Source organism: Halyomorpha halys, unplaced genomic scaffold (assembly GCF_000696795.3).
Source record: "Halyomorpha halys isolate HHAL.00 unplaced genomic scaffold, Hhal_1.1 Scaffold270.1, whole genome shotgun sequence".
Lineage (NCBI taxonomy): Eukaryota > Metazoa > Arthropoda > Insecta > Hemiptera > Pentatomidae > Halyomorpha > Halyomorpha halys.
This window is the reverse complement of record NW_027105226.1, coordinates 1,092,771-1,109,343: the sequence shown is the minus strand read 5'-3', so window position 1 is coordinate 1,109,343 and position 16,573 is coordinate 1,092,771. Positions and strand designations below refer to the sequence as shown.

Here is a 16,573-nt window from a genome sequence, read left to right as displayed (position 1 = left end):
ATATATACTTATAAAATTAACTTAAAAGGAATCAACTAAATCTAATTTAAATAATTTAGTTGGTAAAAATAAAGAAGTGTTGGCTCTCCAGCAGCGTTAACAGAACAAAGCAATGAGCCTAGACCATCTCTGTCGAATGAAATATCAACAATAAGGTTTTCATCAATTCAGAGAAAATTATTAACATAGATTTGGCATAACTTGTAAAGTGAGGGAAAAAAAGTAGGAAAATACAATTAATTGTTTAAATATTAATTTTTTTCTCATGGAAACTTTTCCCAACAAAATATGTTATTAATATCTACAACTCAGAGGTAAAAGATACTATGACACATCTCCCTAACTTTGCAGAAGATCAGTTTGAACAGATGTTATCCTCTGAAAAAAAAAAGATGCAAGAAGGGAGCACGGTGTGTTCTCAATGATTTTGATAAAAATTGTTTAGGTGATTTTACTTAAAAAAAGAAAAAATCTACACAAATCCAACCATTTCATCCAATGGCTCTTGGATAGCTGAGGAAAAAAAAAAAATGCACTGAAACTGCTTTATTTTATAAATCAAGTTGGAAAAATGATACTAACATTGTTAATCCATTAAAAAATTGTTTTTCAGAGGCTATTAAAGGCACTCACATATTAATCAAACAAGCATAAAAACATTTAAATCACTAAGTAATCTTGCCTTATCAATTTCGATTCAGTATGCTAAAAAAAAAACACCTTCATATTTAAAATGTCATAAAAAAAAAAAAATATATATTACTTTCAATTTAAAGTAGGCTCAAAATTTTTAAACCACGAATTACGGTTTGGTTAAAAGCTCTCATTTTAAGTTTATACGACTTGAATGTTCTTAGACTCGTTAAAAAGAGGAGATTTTTATTTCTAGCAATATAAGCCATGGCATTATTTCAAAATATTTTGTGTAAAACAACTGATTACAAAATTTGTAATTTTTGAGGTTTTTAGCATATTAACTTTCGTTCCAAACGATATGATAGTAACACCCTGTTTAAGTAAGTCACATAATTTAAAAATTATCAGCCCTCCGAATTTGGCTTTAATGGTTCCAAAGATTGTTTGGCTGACTAATGGTCAGTTTTTTTAAATCTTAAAATAAAATTGATGGTGCCAGAAGAAACTTATTTTTTTTAGATTCACCGAAAAATTTGAATAGAGGATTTTTTGGAATGCTAAAAAAATATCTGACCCAAGTTACAAATTTTTTTATATTTCAAACAAAAATGTTTTTTGACATGGTGAATTTTTGGTGAGAAAAATGTTTATTTAGTAATCTAAACATTTTTACTTTCTATTAATCTACAATATAATATAAAGCAAATCAACTTTCCAAACTTGAGAAATAAAATAAAGTATTTTCAGAGTGTTTTTTTTTAGCTACCAGGTCTACTGAATGAAAAGGCTGGATATTGTGTTGACTTTTTTTTTTCAAGGTAAAAGCACCAAAACATTTTATCTAAAGCAGTGGTGATACCCCTTGTAATTTCCTTTTTAGTATTTTTTCTAGAAAACATGTAACTCTCCTCACAATTGGACATATTTATCTATAACCCTCGGTAAAGCAAAACAATGCTGTATCATTACAGGGGGGAGGGGAGGGGGTGTAACAAGGCCCTTCTGTGCCCTTGGTGAGTTTGAAAAATCTGTGCCCTCTATTAGTGGAGGGTCTGAACAATTTTTTTACTGTTTTAATATAAAAACTCTGTTATAATCTAAGAAAAACTAAACCTCAATTTGAAAATTAATTAATTGTTGTAATTAGGTAAAAAGAGATATTTTTTATTGTTAACTTTGCTGTTTGAACCAATGTTTTCCCTAAATAAAAGTTAATTTATTCTTGATGAGGTGTGTAGATGGTTGACCGTAGATTAATGATTGGAGAAGTTTGTCGGGGGGAGGGGGGGGAGGGAGGTGCGGTCAGCAAAGAACAACATAAATAAACAAAACCATATTTATTTATTTTATGCCGATGTTTCGATCTGAGTTTCAGGTCTTCATCAGGGGTTGTGGCGTAGAAGGTAGGCTCTCAACTGTTGTTTTATTTTTAGATTCTTTTATTTTTAAATTTATTAGAAAAAAAAAGTTTTATGTATACATTGTAGAGTTGAGAAGTTTTATGTATATATTGTAATACATAAAACTTTTTTTTTTTAATAAATTTAAAAATAAAAGAATCCAAAAATAAAACAACAGTTGAGAGCCTACCTTCTACGCCACAACCACTGATGAAGACCTGAAACTCAGATCGAAACACCGGCATAAAATAAATAAATATGGTTTTGTTTATTTATGTTGTTCTTTGCTGACCGCACCCCCGACAAACTTCTCCAATTAATTTATTCTTTTTTAAAAGTATTTAACTCTCCATATAATTGGTATATGAGATGATCATACATACCTTTGGGTAAAGTAAAAACAGTAGAATAAAAATGTACAAGAATGCTAAACTGTTTAAAAAAAAGAAAAAGCATAGTTTCCTTTACCTCCGAAGCAAAAATATATAAATAATTCAAATGAAAAATAAAGTTGTCTTCCAGCCCTAGCTATAGTAAATTATGATATTAACCCCAAACAACAACAATTAATACAGTAAATAGCTATAAACTAAGGTATCCAACCCTACAATATATACGTAAAACTTTTTTTTTTTTTAATAAATTTAAAAATAAAAGAATCTAAAAATAAAACAAACACAAAAAGTGCCAGAAGATAAAATCTTCCAAAACAAAATCACTCAAGAATCCATCAAACTCTGTGATATAAATGGATTTACTTTTAATTGGATTAAACTAAACTTAACATCTGTAAAAAATAAGAAATCCTGAAAAAATATAAAATCATCTCACGTGGCGATGCACAAATTAAAATTAAAAAGGTAAAACAAGAAGCATGAAATCAACAATTAAATTTCTAAATCCTGATGAGATTAAACAAATTTTTTCATTGGTATTAAAATTTTTTTGGCTTTTTTCTGTATTAATCATAGGATGAAATTGTAGAAAATAAATATAACCTAAAATTTCAAAAGGATGTTGACCAAAGATAGAACTGTTTCATTATCTTAATGCTTTATAAACAATCTATAGTTGGTTTATAATTACCACTCATTTAGGTAATAATAGCTTTGTAAAATAAATTAAGTATGGCTAATTGTACCAAACACATTAAACAAGCTTGTCCTGGTGTTCCTACAAGTCATGTAATTAAAAAATTTTTAATCTAAATTTATATACATGATTTAATCAGGTAACCAAGGGGAGAGAATTTTCTGAGTTTAAATAAACAAAAACAGAAAGGTAACAGTCGCATCAAACTACACACAATTAAAGTAAAATTATTGATATAATTATGATATAGCAAAAGTATCTCCAATCAACTGAACAGAGTTTTTATAGATTAACACAATGATATTTAAAAAAAAATAAAAAGGATCATCTTAGAAATTTAAATGAAAATAGAGGAGTGATGAACTTAATTATGAAAAGATGGAGTACCTAGGGGGGTTGAAATAAGAAGGGTTTTGTAATAAAAAATTCACATTAAGTTTATGGTATGTCATTTTATTTTAAATAAAAAATATTCTGAAATAATTCTATGATCAACGATAAAACCGTAATATTGTTGACTTTATTTTTTAAAAATAGAATTCAAATATATAAAAAATATTGCAAACCTATTTTCATATGGGTATCCAATACAATCATTATGCATACATAGGTGATATGGATTAGGGATTGTATGCTACAGAATACTAAAAGAAAATTCAGTTTTCATAACAACAGTGAATATCAATCCAACAAAAATGATCAGAATGGTTTATTTCTAATCATTCACAATCATGCTTCAATGAATTAGGCACATGAATACATTTAAGAGGTAACATATTGAAATGAATGAGACATAAAAATATTTACTGTGCATCGCCACTAAATATACCAATGACACATAAAACATTTAAGAAAAGATAGAGTAAAACAAGATTCAACAAAGAAAATAAAGACACCTAGATCATTATCAAGAAAGAATAAAAAATGTCCTATGAGTATTATTTTAGAAAAATATTCAGAGATATTTCAAAACTTACTGAATTAAAAGGGGAACATTATTAACAATTCAACCCGTTCGCTACCAATTTTCTTCATAACTAAATCAGACACTGACCTTATAAATTAAAAGGATCTTTGATTAACTAATTTAGATGAAGTCAACTATGCACTGTGCCTTCGTATTGACTTTTAAAAAAAAGACAACATTCTAAAAAACTTAAAATCCTAAAGGCTTTCGACTGAGACAGGGGAAATATTGTTACGCTGCATTGAGATTTTGATAGGGGCAGTCAGATTGTTTACTTCATTTTTTGTTAGACTTTTTTTTTTTTCAAGATTTATTAAAATGTCTCATTGCCTTTCTTTTTTTTTTTTTTTTGTAATATCAATCATCCAATAATAATTTAATGTCATAAATATTTTTCAAGTGACATTCAAAACTATGATAATTATAAATTTATTGACAGAAATCACGGAAATTTCCAAGCTCATAAACATGGATACTTCATTTAGTAAGTTTCTCATGTTATGCCAAAAAATAACAATAGGCTATGGTAGACATTTTTCCACAAAATTCCATAATAGCGAACGGGCTAATAAATCTGATAAAAGATATAATAAAAAAAAAAATGAATCTGGTACAACAATGGACATTTTAAACACAACACAAAAAAGTAATTATGAAAACAAGCAGCCAGTCTGGATGAGAGAGAAAAGGAAAATAAAAAAATATATAGAATGGGCAAAAGCAATCAGTTGACAAAAAATTAGTTAATCAGGCATAAATAGATATTTCCATAAGAAGAGGATGGTGTAGGCTGTGAAGCTTGAGATGGGATGTGAAACTGAACAAGAACCAGGTAAAGTTAGCATTTATCGCATGCACTTTTAACCATCAAAAGGAATTTATTCTATATTAGCCACTCTGCAGATTTGAAAATGATATCAAATAGCTGTCAATCAATGAAATTATTACAACAATCTGTAGAGCAGCCAAATATGACTATTTGTACTTGATTAAAAATCAATTTCTACTTTTATACCCAAGACCAGGGGCTTTCAGCAATAGTTTCATAATATTTCTGTGGTGATTGCCAAGAGGGCTTCATTTTATCATCATATATACTAAAAAAATAAAATATATTATACATTTTTGTTTTCCCATGTGACAAAAATATTTTTAAAAAAATTAAACTAAAACAAAACTACGTCACTCATATTTATTGATTCAAATTAAAATGATTTCATGAAATTGCTGAACAATAAAATATATACATTAATACTTGGAGAATAATTGTTCTTGAAAAAATGGGAGAAAATATCATTAGTTATCTATGAAAAAATTACTCTTGAACTAATTTCTTCCAATTCTACGCTATTTTTTCATTTTATTTCCTTACTAATGACATCTTATCCATTCTTCCAAAACTAAGTAAACCCTTCTGTATTGAATACATTTTGATATTACCACCTGATCCTTTCGAAGAGAAATATAAAAAGGTAAGAACTAAAATATGTTCTTCCTACTCAATCAATAGACCCCTATCCTTACTGACATGTACTTTAAGTTATGTGTTTCAAGCATTTAAGATACACAAAATCTGCAATAAATCCTTCTCTCTGTCTAAAGATATTTTATGACTCTTAACCATATTTTTTATTGGAGTTTTTCACATCTTTCATTCACTTCTTTCACAAAGAAGAGTCACTAGAATTAAGATGTCAAGTATCAGTAACCTATTTGTATTTAATTTTTCCCCTACGTGGCCATTTCTGGCATAGGTAACAGTTAACTTATAATTTAACAATCTATTCAATCCATTTCATGCGGCTGCTGTATAATAAATTTCAACCGACCCAGGCCAGATTCGAACCTCTATTGCTTCTGACTTGAGGTAGCTAAGGTGATGCCACATTGATCCATAAAGAAAAGCAGAGGGCTGACGTTTTGTCACCCTATTTGATATCCTTGAGGCTAGATTAAGTAAATATAAAGGAACTACATTCAGTTCTTGTTTTAAGACAAAGTTATACTGTTAATCAATTTCTAAATGGAACCATTTTAAGTCAAACCAATTTCAAAGTTATGACACTTAAAAAACAATTGGATATTTTTATCAAATAAAGCAGTTAAAAATTCAATTTAAATGCAAATAAAGTTATCATATAAATTTATAAAACCTAAAAAAGATGAGAGGAAAGGAAATGTTTTAGATAGACCAAAACAATCACACCGGATATGAATGAACATTCCAAGGATTCTTTACAAAAATATTTCAACAAATCTCTTTCTTGACTTACCATATATAACTGGTGGAAATCAGTCAGCATAAATTTGAGAAAGTGGATCAATTCATCTCGATGGGGTTAGTAATAATTTGTGGAAGCAAATTTCCCTCGAGACAAGTCAGCAAATAGTGAAGGCCAATAGGTATTGTTTTGGTCACAGTGAACAACTTAAAAGTTAAGCCATTTCCTCCTACATGAAATGTCTCCTTTACAGGACCCTCATCAGATCTGTCATACCTATAGATCAGAGACCTGTACCATCACAAGTATGGAAGAGAAGGAGACCCTCATCTTCGAACGGAAGATCCTTCACCACATATTTGGACCAGTTAAGGTCAGTGAGAATTGGAGGAAGAGGAACAGGAAGATCTACTATCTGTACAGGGATATAGATGTAATGAGACATATTAAGATAACAAGACTGCGTTGGGCAGGACACGTTGCCAAAATGGCACACCAAGAAACTTACTCGATGGAAAGCTCTAACGGACAAAAGGAAGAAGCACTTAGATGGGAGGATACTGTCTTCCAGGATATCTGAGACCTGCTGAACACACACAACTGGCAAGAAATTGTATAAGATAGGGTTATCTGATGGAAACTTACTAAACAGGCCAAAGACTACATTGGTCTGTGTTCATTTAAAGAGTGATATCTATTAGGTATTTTAAGAGTTAATTTGTCAACTTAGACAGTTGAAAAGCATACAATTCTTCTTATAAATCTTATAATACAAGTTAATTCAGCTTTTAAGACAGTGATGGCTGAGCATGTAGGATAAGGGTCCCACAGAACTCGGTTTGGAACAAAATGGGTTCAATTCCCACGTGAGTCAGTTAATATTTATTTCACAGCAGTCCTGAGCAATGAATATTGACACTCCCATTATAGTTAGCAACCTCTAGGTAGCCATCAAGAGTGGGTAAAAGGGAATAAAAGGCCCACTTGGCAGATTAGTTCTCACAACTAGCGCCAGTACTTCAGTCTTTGCTCAAGCAAGCTGCAGCTTGCAAATGATTTAGCTTAAATAATAAAAAAATAATTTATAACATAGGACATACACAATAAACTGTTAATGAAGCTACTTCTATAGAGGAATAAAACTATTGAAGAAAATAAAATATTTTAAATTATATGTTAAGAGTTAAATTATTTCAACTCCAACAAAAAAAAAAATCACAAAGTAAACTTAAATCAAAAGTTAATAAAACAAAAAATATTAATCAAATATACATGCAAATAAGTTAATTAAAAACCTGCACCTGTGAAAGAAAATGCAGTTTGCATGAAACAGATAACAACTCAGCACATAATTCAATGAAACAAGAAATTTAATTCTAAAAATAAAATAATTCAACAAAATCATAACTTTTCGTTGAGTCAAGATAAAACAAATTTAGAATCATTGATGGATTAAAATTTTGATAACTCTCTGTCTCTAAACAACTAATCTGATTAATTCAAATAGTAATGATATAGATGACACCTAATGAAACAAAAAGTTTCCAATAATAAAATAAAAACTTATCAACCATTTTTACAATATTTATAATTAAAATTGAAATATATACAGGCAGTACACTAAACTATGTGTGTACTAATGTAAGGAATAGGAGACAACAAATACAACAAAACATTTCATTTGGGTGGCAGTCCCACTTTCAACAGGAAAGCAGTAAATTTAAATTTTGTGTTTTTTAAAGTGTTATGTTTTTTGTTGAACAGAAACCAATAACAACAAAAATATTTTCAGTAGGTAATTCTAAATTGCAGCATAGTAAATAATAGAAAATTTTTAGCAATTTCAGAAACTTCTGAAGGGGTTTTCCTTTCAAATGGCTTGATATTGGAAAGTTCTGTTTTCTGTAAAATAGTGAATCATTCCCAAAAAAATCTCCCTTCAAGATAAATTATTCTATAAGAAAATCTAGTATTGTTTACTATGCTGCAATTCAGAACTACCTAACTTATCGTTATAATTATCACTTCCTGTTCAACAAAAAATGTAAGTTACTAACAATAAAACAAAATTTAAATTAACACTCCCTGTTTGGAATAGAATCATAGCCCAAATGAACTTTTCTGTAGAATTTGAGGCCTACTATTACTTCCTAAAGTTTTGAACTTCATTTAAAGTACACCTTATATACATGAGAATTTATTACTATTAATAACATCGAATTGAAAAAGTAATTCCCATCAAATTAAATAAGAAACCATTAAATCTCCAGATGGTTAATAATATTCACAAAATAAATTGATACAAAGACAAAATTTTGAAGCACATGTAAGCTCAGAAACAGCCCCGCAATACCAACCACCACAGTAATGTACCTCTCAAATGGCTCCAATGGTCCTGGTCTTGGTTATGGATGTTAATATGGAAAGTGCTCGAACCATTGTATCCATCGGTTGCCATAGCCTCAACATTGAGGTCGTGCAAGGTCTTCGGCACAAACTCGATCTTTGGCTTGTTCACGGCTTCTTCCCTCCTGTAAAGTACAAATATGACAATAAATAGACATCATCAACATTAGCATTAAAAAACAACCAATATATAATTAATGTTAAGTAATAAACATGTTTTAAAATATTCACATAATAAAACATCTACGAACAATGTAGGTCAGTATGGCTTTCTCACTGTTTTTCTTTTTTATATAAATAAAATTTATGTCTTCTTAATTGCATTATATATCAGAACTATATTTTTTCTAGAGATTTATAAAGGTAAGTAATTATCTATATTTTAAGGTTAATGATTTGTCATAATAATAAAACCATTGTTAACGTATAGCCTTATGCAGAAAGAAGTTTTTTCATTTGTAAGTGAAAGTAGCGGATAGAGTTTAATGAAATTGGTTTTACATTAGTTTCACACTAATTCCAAATTTTCCTACAAATTTTGATCAAATTGAATGACCTTTTTTTCCACCTATAGGTGTGAAAATAAATTTAACCATGCAAAAAATTGGATTTGGGCCAATTAGGTTTCAAACTGCAAAATTTCTGAAGATTTCATAAAAATTGGATAAACAGCTTGAGTAATTATGCCCAAACACAAATTTGACTATAGACCAACACAGATCCAAAGTCCCTTGATGTCTAAAACCTACAATTTGAGAGAAAACTTTTGACCTTGAAGACTTTAATTTATATAATTTACTACATCAATACAAAAGTTCCCTTCCTTTGGTAGAGAGAAAAAAAAAAAAAAAAAGAAATGGTTAAAATAAAGTTAACTAGCATCCTAAAGAAATTAAGATTAAATCACTAGTGAAGTTAATATTTTCATAAAGTATCATGTTTCAAATTAACTACACTATGCACTTCTTTAATATAGCAAAGGTAGACAATGAAATCTCATAACTCCTAGATTATTCTAATGGAGTTACAAGGTTTTCATTACTTACCATTGATAGACCCAATAAAATTTGAGATTTCAATATGATAATAATATAATCCAGTGTAGTCTCAGCAACTCAAATCTCCAGTGCTGCAAATTAAGTCTAAACTGAACTTTCTGATAAACAGGGATTTTTATTTTTGAAATAAGTGAGATTAGTGACATTAAATTTCTTCTCTGTCTAGTTCATATTCTAAATCAGTTATTCAAGTTGATTATAATAATGAATCTGATAATATTAACTGTTTAAAATATTTTTAATGAAACATAAGAAGGTTGATTACAATTTGTAAAAAAAATCAATTTAACAAAAAAAAGTTTCATATTAACATAAAAACACAATCTATTATATATATACATATATATGATTGATCATATTTTTATGAATATGAAGAAGATGGTCGGGGATGCGGTAAAAAAAAAAAAAAATGTATGTATTACTTATGTTAAAGGAAACAAAACAAATCTTCCACAGAGGTTTTCTTTATTTCAAACCCTTTGTTATGACCAGTTTTACAGAAATCCCCTCCATTCCTGCCATCTACATACATATTTTTAAAATCATTTTTGATTAAAACAGTATTGGATAAAAACTACACAAATAGTGTCTTATTTTTTTAAAATTCTGAATTGTCTGTAATTGTAGCTGGCTCTGGATTAAATCTGATCACTGAAACCGCTGTAATACATTTGTGTAAAACTGAGACGGCTGTAATACATTTGTGAAAATATTTATTAAATAATATAAATCAATTAAATTAAAAATTACTTTTCATGTAGATTTTCAACGACTGTTTGCAAAATTTCAGAACACTGCCTATGATATTCCACAAGAGCTTCAGCAAATGTAGTCAACTGCGATATTTGTTCAACCTTTAAGAATAAAAACTCATTAGCCATATATAAATAATTTTTAAACTATAAATGTAGATAAATCAATAATCAATCATCACTTAAGCTGTAATACCTGGGAACTCGAAAAAAAACCTTTACACTATTTAAAAAAAAAAAACAAATCAATCCATCATTCTAGATACATCTCAAAAGAATTCTCAATGTCAAGAAAAGATGATGGTTGAAACGAGATGTCTTGATAATGATGCTTTGATATTTTATTATTTTTTGAAGTACTAAAAAAAACGTACTTGTGGTGTTTTTGGGCTTAAGAGATACAAAGCTTAAGTGAAGATATAAGAAATTTGAAAATAAAGGAATAGTCAGCAAGTATGAAAAAGAAAGAGAGAAAAAATTGTAAAAGTAAATAAATTTAAATATAAATATGAGAAAAGAATAAAAACTATCAACCTATATATCAGAGAAAATGACCCTTTCATATATAGAACAAATAATTATTTATTCATGTCTCTTACATAATAAGTCTTTACCAAAGTCTTTGTGCATGAATTTATTGCTGAGAGTGGGCTAAAGCCTCGATTTTAACTGTTATTCGACTTTGATGTACACAATGCAAATATCACTGTTTACTTAAAATAAATAATTTAATTTCTATCCATTTTAGTCTCAAACCTTTTATTTTTCTTACAAGTCCGACGTTTCGGCCAATCCTGCCATCTTCAGGGACAATCTGAATACAATTTTGAAATTATATAATTTAAAAACCCTAACTCCATGCAGGCTATTCTGCCCAGGTCAAAACATCAATTTCTAATTAGTCCTTATTCACTTAAAACAAAATCAAAATCATTTATCACAGACAATATTCCTTAAAAACTTTATCACAACAATTGTTGGAGTTTTTAAATTATATAATTTCAAAATTGTATTATACTGTCTCTGAAGATGGCCGGATTAGCCGAAACATCGGACTTGTAAGAAAAATAAAAGGTTTTAAGACTAAAATGGATAGAAATTAAATTATTTATTTTAAAAAAATTTACCAGTCTCAAGAAAGTGTTAAGATTATAAATTAAATCACTGTTTAATTTAATTAATTCTGATTATTTAACCATGTTTACTAACTGTCATTGAGTTACAATCTATTTTACTAATGCCACTAAAAATGTCAGAGGAAAAAACTTGTGGTTTCCTGAGGCACTACTAGAATAAGGACCATGAACGAATGCAGCAACTGAGGAACTTTATGAGTCAGTCAGCCAAGATACGTGTGTGATCATCTTAAGATTATTTCCAGAAATGGGGTTTTCAAATGCAAAGGTAAAGCCAAGTTTACACACTATCACTTTTGAGTTACATCTAAAGAGAATCAATCAATCATCAGACAACATGATTCATCATTGTATACATCTTTCATAGGAATCAGTTCATCACGTTCTGTGTGAACTGTGTTATGAAAAATGTCTTCTACGAGAATAAATAGAAGAAACTATAATATTTATGCATGGGTATTAATTAAATTTCACCAGCACTGATTCATGGACTGAGCGCAAGAATATTGACAAGCAGTTGTTGTTAAGTAAAAGTGTTGGTTTCAAGATAGAAACTTCTTAGAGTTTTCTGAAAGCAGTTGGGAGAACATGCAGAATAAAATTGATAGTACAAGAATAATTTCACATATTTCCTCAGTAACCGTTTATAAAAAAAAAAAAAAAAAGATTTTGAGAAGCTTTGTTTTTATATCAGCAACGACTAAACTGGCAATATTGAGATTTAAATTAAAACCATTGAGGATTACGCTTTTTTATATTTTTTCCTGTATTTGTGCAATACAATGCAAAGCAATGCTCCTTTCCATCGCTGATGTATAGTCAAAGAAAAATTTTGCCCAATCTTTCTCATAGCTCTGACATTGCACTGTCTGACCTTTCAATGGCACATTTTTGAAAGCCCGGCACTTTGAAAAAATGGAAGGTGAACCAAGATTTAAGGAGTTTTCACTTTCAAAACCAAGGGCTATGGTATTACCAACAAATTCTACTTACAGCAGAAAGATAGGTTGACAATTATGGACAATATTTTGAAGAATAATTTTTTTATTTATATCGATTAAATAAAGCTCATTTTATGCACAAAAACTTTTGTAACAATCTACAAGGTTTATTTTTAAAATTATATATACTGTATTTCGTTTATAATGACCTTAAGTATAATGACATATTAGCTATAGTGACAAATATTTCCCAACCCATGATAATCATGCCTTAGGAATTTTGTCATTAACAGATAAAGCAACCATGGTGATAATGTCTTCGACTGAAACAGCTCATATGGATGACCCATTGAACAATAATAGATCGGTTTTAGTGACCATGTTTCAGGAATTCATAAAAAAGCCTATAAAACAAGAAATCTAATTTTTATAAGAATTTTTGTTTTATATTAAACTCATATTTTGAAGGGGGAGAAGGTTTCATTTCCAGTCAGTGAATTTTAACAGTTTAGTTTTGTTGTTTTCTTGGTATGCATCTTTAGAATTGCCATCTATGATTAGTAAAGAAGTAATACATGGCACTGTATGCCAGAAATGGCTAAGACGGGGAAGAAAAAACGTTCAAAGTAATTTGGTAACAAATGACACCAATATTGATAAGGAATTACAAATAGAATGTGAGATGACTGGTGAGGTTCACATCAAAGAACATCATTCTGATATTGAGGAAGAAGAAAACCAAAATATTAAATCATGCGTTGAGGTTTTGGTGCAGACGGTTCAATTCTAGAAACAACAGCCTTCAAGAAGAATAAGAGCCCCCCTACAGAGGTTAATAATGCTGAATTACTTGAGTCAGTCATCAAAACTCCTCTATAATCATCCAAGGATTATTATCAGAAATGGGAGTTTCAAATGCAATAGTAAAGCTGAGTTAACACAGTATCACTTTTGAGGTACATCCAAAATGAATCATTCAATCATCAGAATGCACCATTCAGAGTGATTCATCATTGAAATTATTTTTCATAGAGTTATTCAGTTCATTGAGCACAGCATAGCTATTTAAGAAATTCATAATTTGTCACGATAACCTTTGTACTCAAACAATTAAGACTGGCTTAGTTGAAATTGAAAAAAAAAAAAAAAACACAAGTCTTATTTAAATAAAATTTAAAAAATAGGAAGGCTATAAAATATTATTTTTCAGCTCAAAATTAAAAATGAAAATATTTTGGATTTGTTTTTTATTTATTTCAAATGTATGTAAAAATGATTTTTATTTTTTAATTTTAAATATGCATTAGTTCCCTTTTTTTGTATGTTCATTATTTTACAAAAAATTAAGTAGTGCATCATCATCGGAACAAAGCTACTTCTCAGTGTTTGGTGGTAATAATTGATTTTTAAAAATTCCTATTTCACATTTACATAATGGGTGTAGTGATTGGTTACTAACAAAGATTTGCTACAATGATATTCCTTATCCCTTGGAGGTCATTATAAACGATAATCAGTGTAATTCCAAAAACTATATGAAATATCTTTATTGCATAAAAAATATAATAGACAAAGAAAGTTTAAAAAAAAATAATTAGAATAACTTACATCATTTTCCAGGAGGTTGAACATACCCATCTGTGCAAGATGCAAAGATTCAGCAAACTTTTCCTCTGCCTGCTTGATTTCATCATCTGTAATATTAGACCCTGATTGTGGTTTATACCGATTACAGCATCGGCAATAAATTCAGGGTAGAAACAGGGCAAAAAGCAAAAAAAAAAAAATAAATAAATAAATAAAAGCATAATAGGTAATTGATAAATTAAAAAAAAAATAATAATACTATAATCGAAGAAAGAAATACTTAAAAGGTAATTAAGTAAATGAAAAATAATTATAAGGGGATTATGAAATACTAACTAAAACTAAATATTAATTTAATATTAAATACAGTAATACATAATAAATTTAAGAAATAACAACTTAAATAAAAATGTATATGTAAATGTAATAACTATTAAAGTAGATACAAATATCAAAAGAATTAAAAATGTAATGGTAACACTAAGAAAAATAAATACGAGGAAATAAGGATGGATTCCTATCAAGTCATCATGTTTTTTAAAAAGGTGTTCAAACTTACAATTACTTTGTCCTTGTTTCGGAAATGAAAAAAGAAAAATAATGTTACCAATATTTACTCAAATTAATTTGTATTATAAAATCCTATAATAAATGTAGTAGTAAAATAGATAACTACAACTTCATAATTACCTTTGGCTTGCTTCCTTCGTTTGCAATCAAAATCCAATCGCCTCCCCTGCAGCTTCTTTCTATGATGCTGAAGTACAAAAATTATTATTTCTACAAATAATGATTTTATAAAAAACTATAATACTAAAACTTAATTTATTATTATACATTTAAATTATTGATTTACTATAGCATTTCACTAATTACAATCTACATCTTAAAAAACATTCAGTAAATTTGGTTGGTGAGCCAATTTACAGTAATAGTGGTTACATTACTCTCAATAAGACAGGTCTCTACGGTCTGCTTATTTAAAGATGATAGTTTCTTGATCAAAAGGTTTGCATTAGTTGAGAGTCTACCATCTATTAGTTGAGAGTGTAAGTTACTTAGTAATGGTTTAAATATTCTTCTTGAAAATTAATAATAATAACTAAGAATTGTCTGACCCATGTGAGTGGAGGTCGAAAAATTAAATAAATATTTGTCATATCAATAGAAACTACATTAAAAGTATATAAATATAAACAATTCTAATCTTAATTCTAAGCAATGAGATAAGGTTTTTCAACCGAACTATGAAGATCAGAAACACAGAATTAATTTATAATCTGTAGGTATCTGTGAGCTATATGAGTAATTACAAAATCATGACAGAGTTTCTGTCACAGAGGTTGTAGTAGGTAATTTTTAGTTGTGGAAATTTCCTGTTTCCTCAGGTCTAATGCATCTGAGTCCTCTACATTACCAATTAATTAGAGATTAACATAATGATTAGCACAAAATTATAACTCATTAATTATCCCATTTCTTAATTGAATCAGAGCCTATGATGTGTAAAGTCCTTAAGAAAATTAAAAGTTGTGTGAGGATGTCTAAAACCTTTAATTAAACACAGATGACCAGAAAAATATCTAATGTTTAGCGTGATTTTGTAGTAAGAGGTAATTAAATATAAAAATCAGAAAAAAATTAAAGATGGGATGAAATACAAGAATAAAATAAATTTAATGAATGATAATCATTACTTATAGGTTGATAGTTATCGATGTCTCTGAATAGCTATGAATGTTTAGTCTCTTTTGGTTCATAAAAGCTGGACATTAGGGTATGGTGTATTAGATAAGGAGGTGGAAAGAAAGAATAATTGGACCTGATATAGACAATTATATAAATCTTGAGGGGTTTAGTCTTCAGAGATGAAGACAGAATTAAATTGAAAGAAATGATTGACATTAATCTGCACAGGACTTAAGTACAGGAAATGATCATAAGAACAAGTAAGCCACTGAAGGGCCAGAGAACAAACAGATATTCTATAAGAGCAACATAACTTGAGGAGTAGCATAGAATGACAGATTTAAATTTTGACTATGTGCATATTAACCCAGTAGTGGGGAGAAGGCAGCAAAAAGTCTGCAAAAATCTAGCAGGTTGTGAAAAGATCAATATTTTATAATATATTAACTTTTGAAAACGAAACAAGCTTTAAGTAACTAATTTCAGTTAATTTTATGGAAAATATAGTTCACTTTATCGAAGTTATTATATCATAATATAGTGTTGGTAAATTTTCCCTCTTCCCCTCAAGGAGCATCAAGGATACAGTCAGTTAAATGGTGTATTTACACCATATCATATACATATCTGTCACAAGATTCTCTCTCTCTCTCTCTCTCTCTCTCTCTCTCTCTCTCTCTCTCTCTC

At 28.8% G+C, this 16,573-nt stretch overlaps 1 protein-coding gene across 6 annotated transcripts in view; it reads right to left on the bottom strand.

The window, feature by feature from the left end:
- The window catches only part of EndoA (endophilin-A), a 262,925-nt gene that overhangs the window by 14,004 nt on the left and 232,348 nt on the right, over positions 1-16,573 (bottom strand). For 4 of the 6 annotated variants that reach the window (XM_014420464.2, XM_067049686.1, XM_014420467.2 and 1 more), the window contains 4 exons: positions 14,888-14,954; positions 14,219-14,319; positions 10,532-10,635; positions 8,754-8,848 (listed from right to left, as the gene is read on the bottom strand). In XM_014420464.2, the coding sequence (XP_014275950.1) occupies positions 8,754-8,848; positions 10,532-10,635; positions 14,219-14,319; positions 14,888-14,954 (367 nt within the window). Of the gene's footprint in view, positions 1-8,690; positions 8,849-10,531; positions 10,636-14,218; positions 14,320-14,887; positions 14,955-16,573 lie in introns of all 6 variants that reach the window. The other 2 variants (XM_067049691.1, XM_014420466.2) reach the window with 2 other exon arrangements.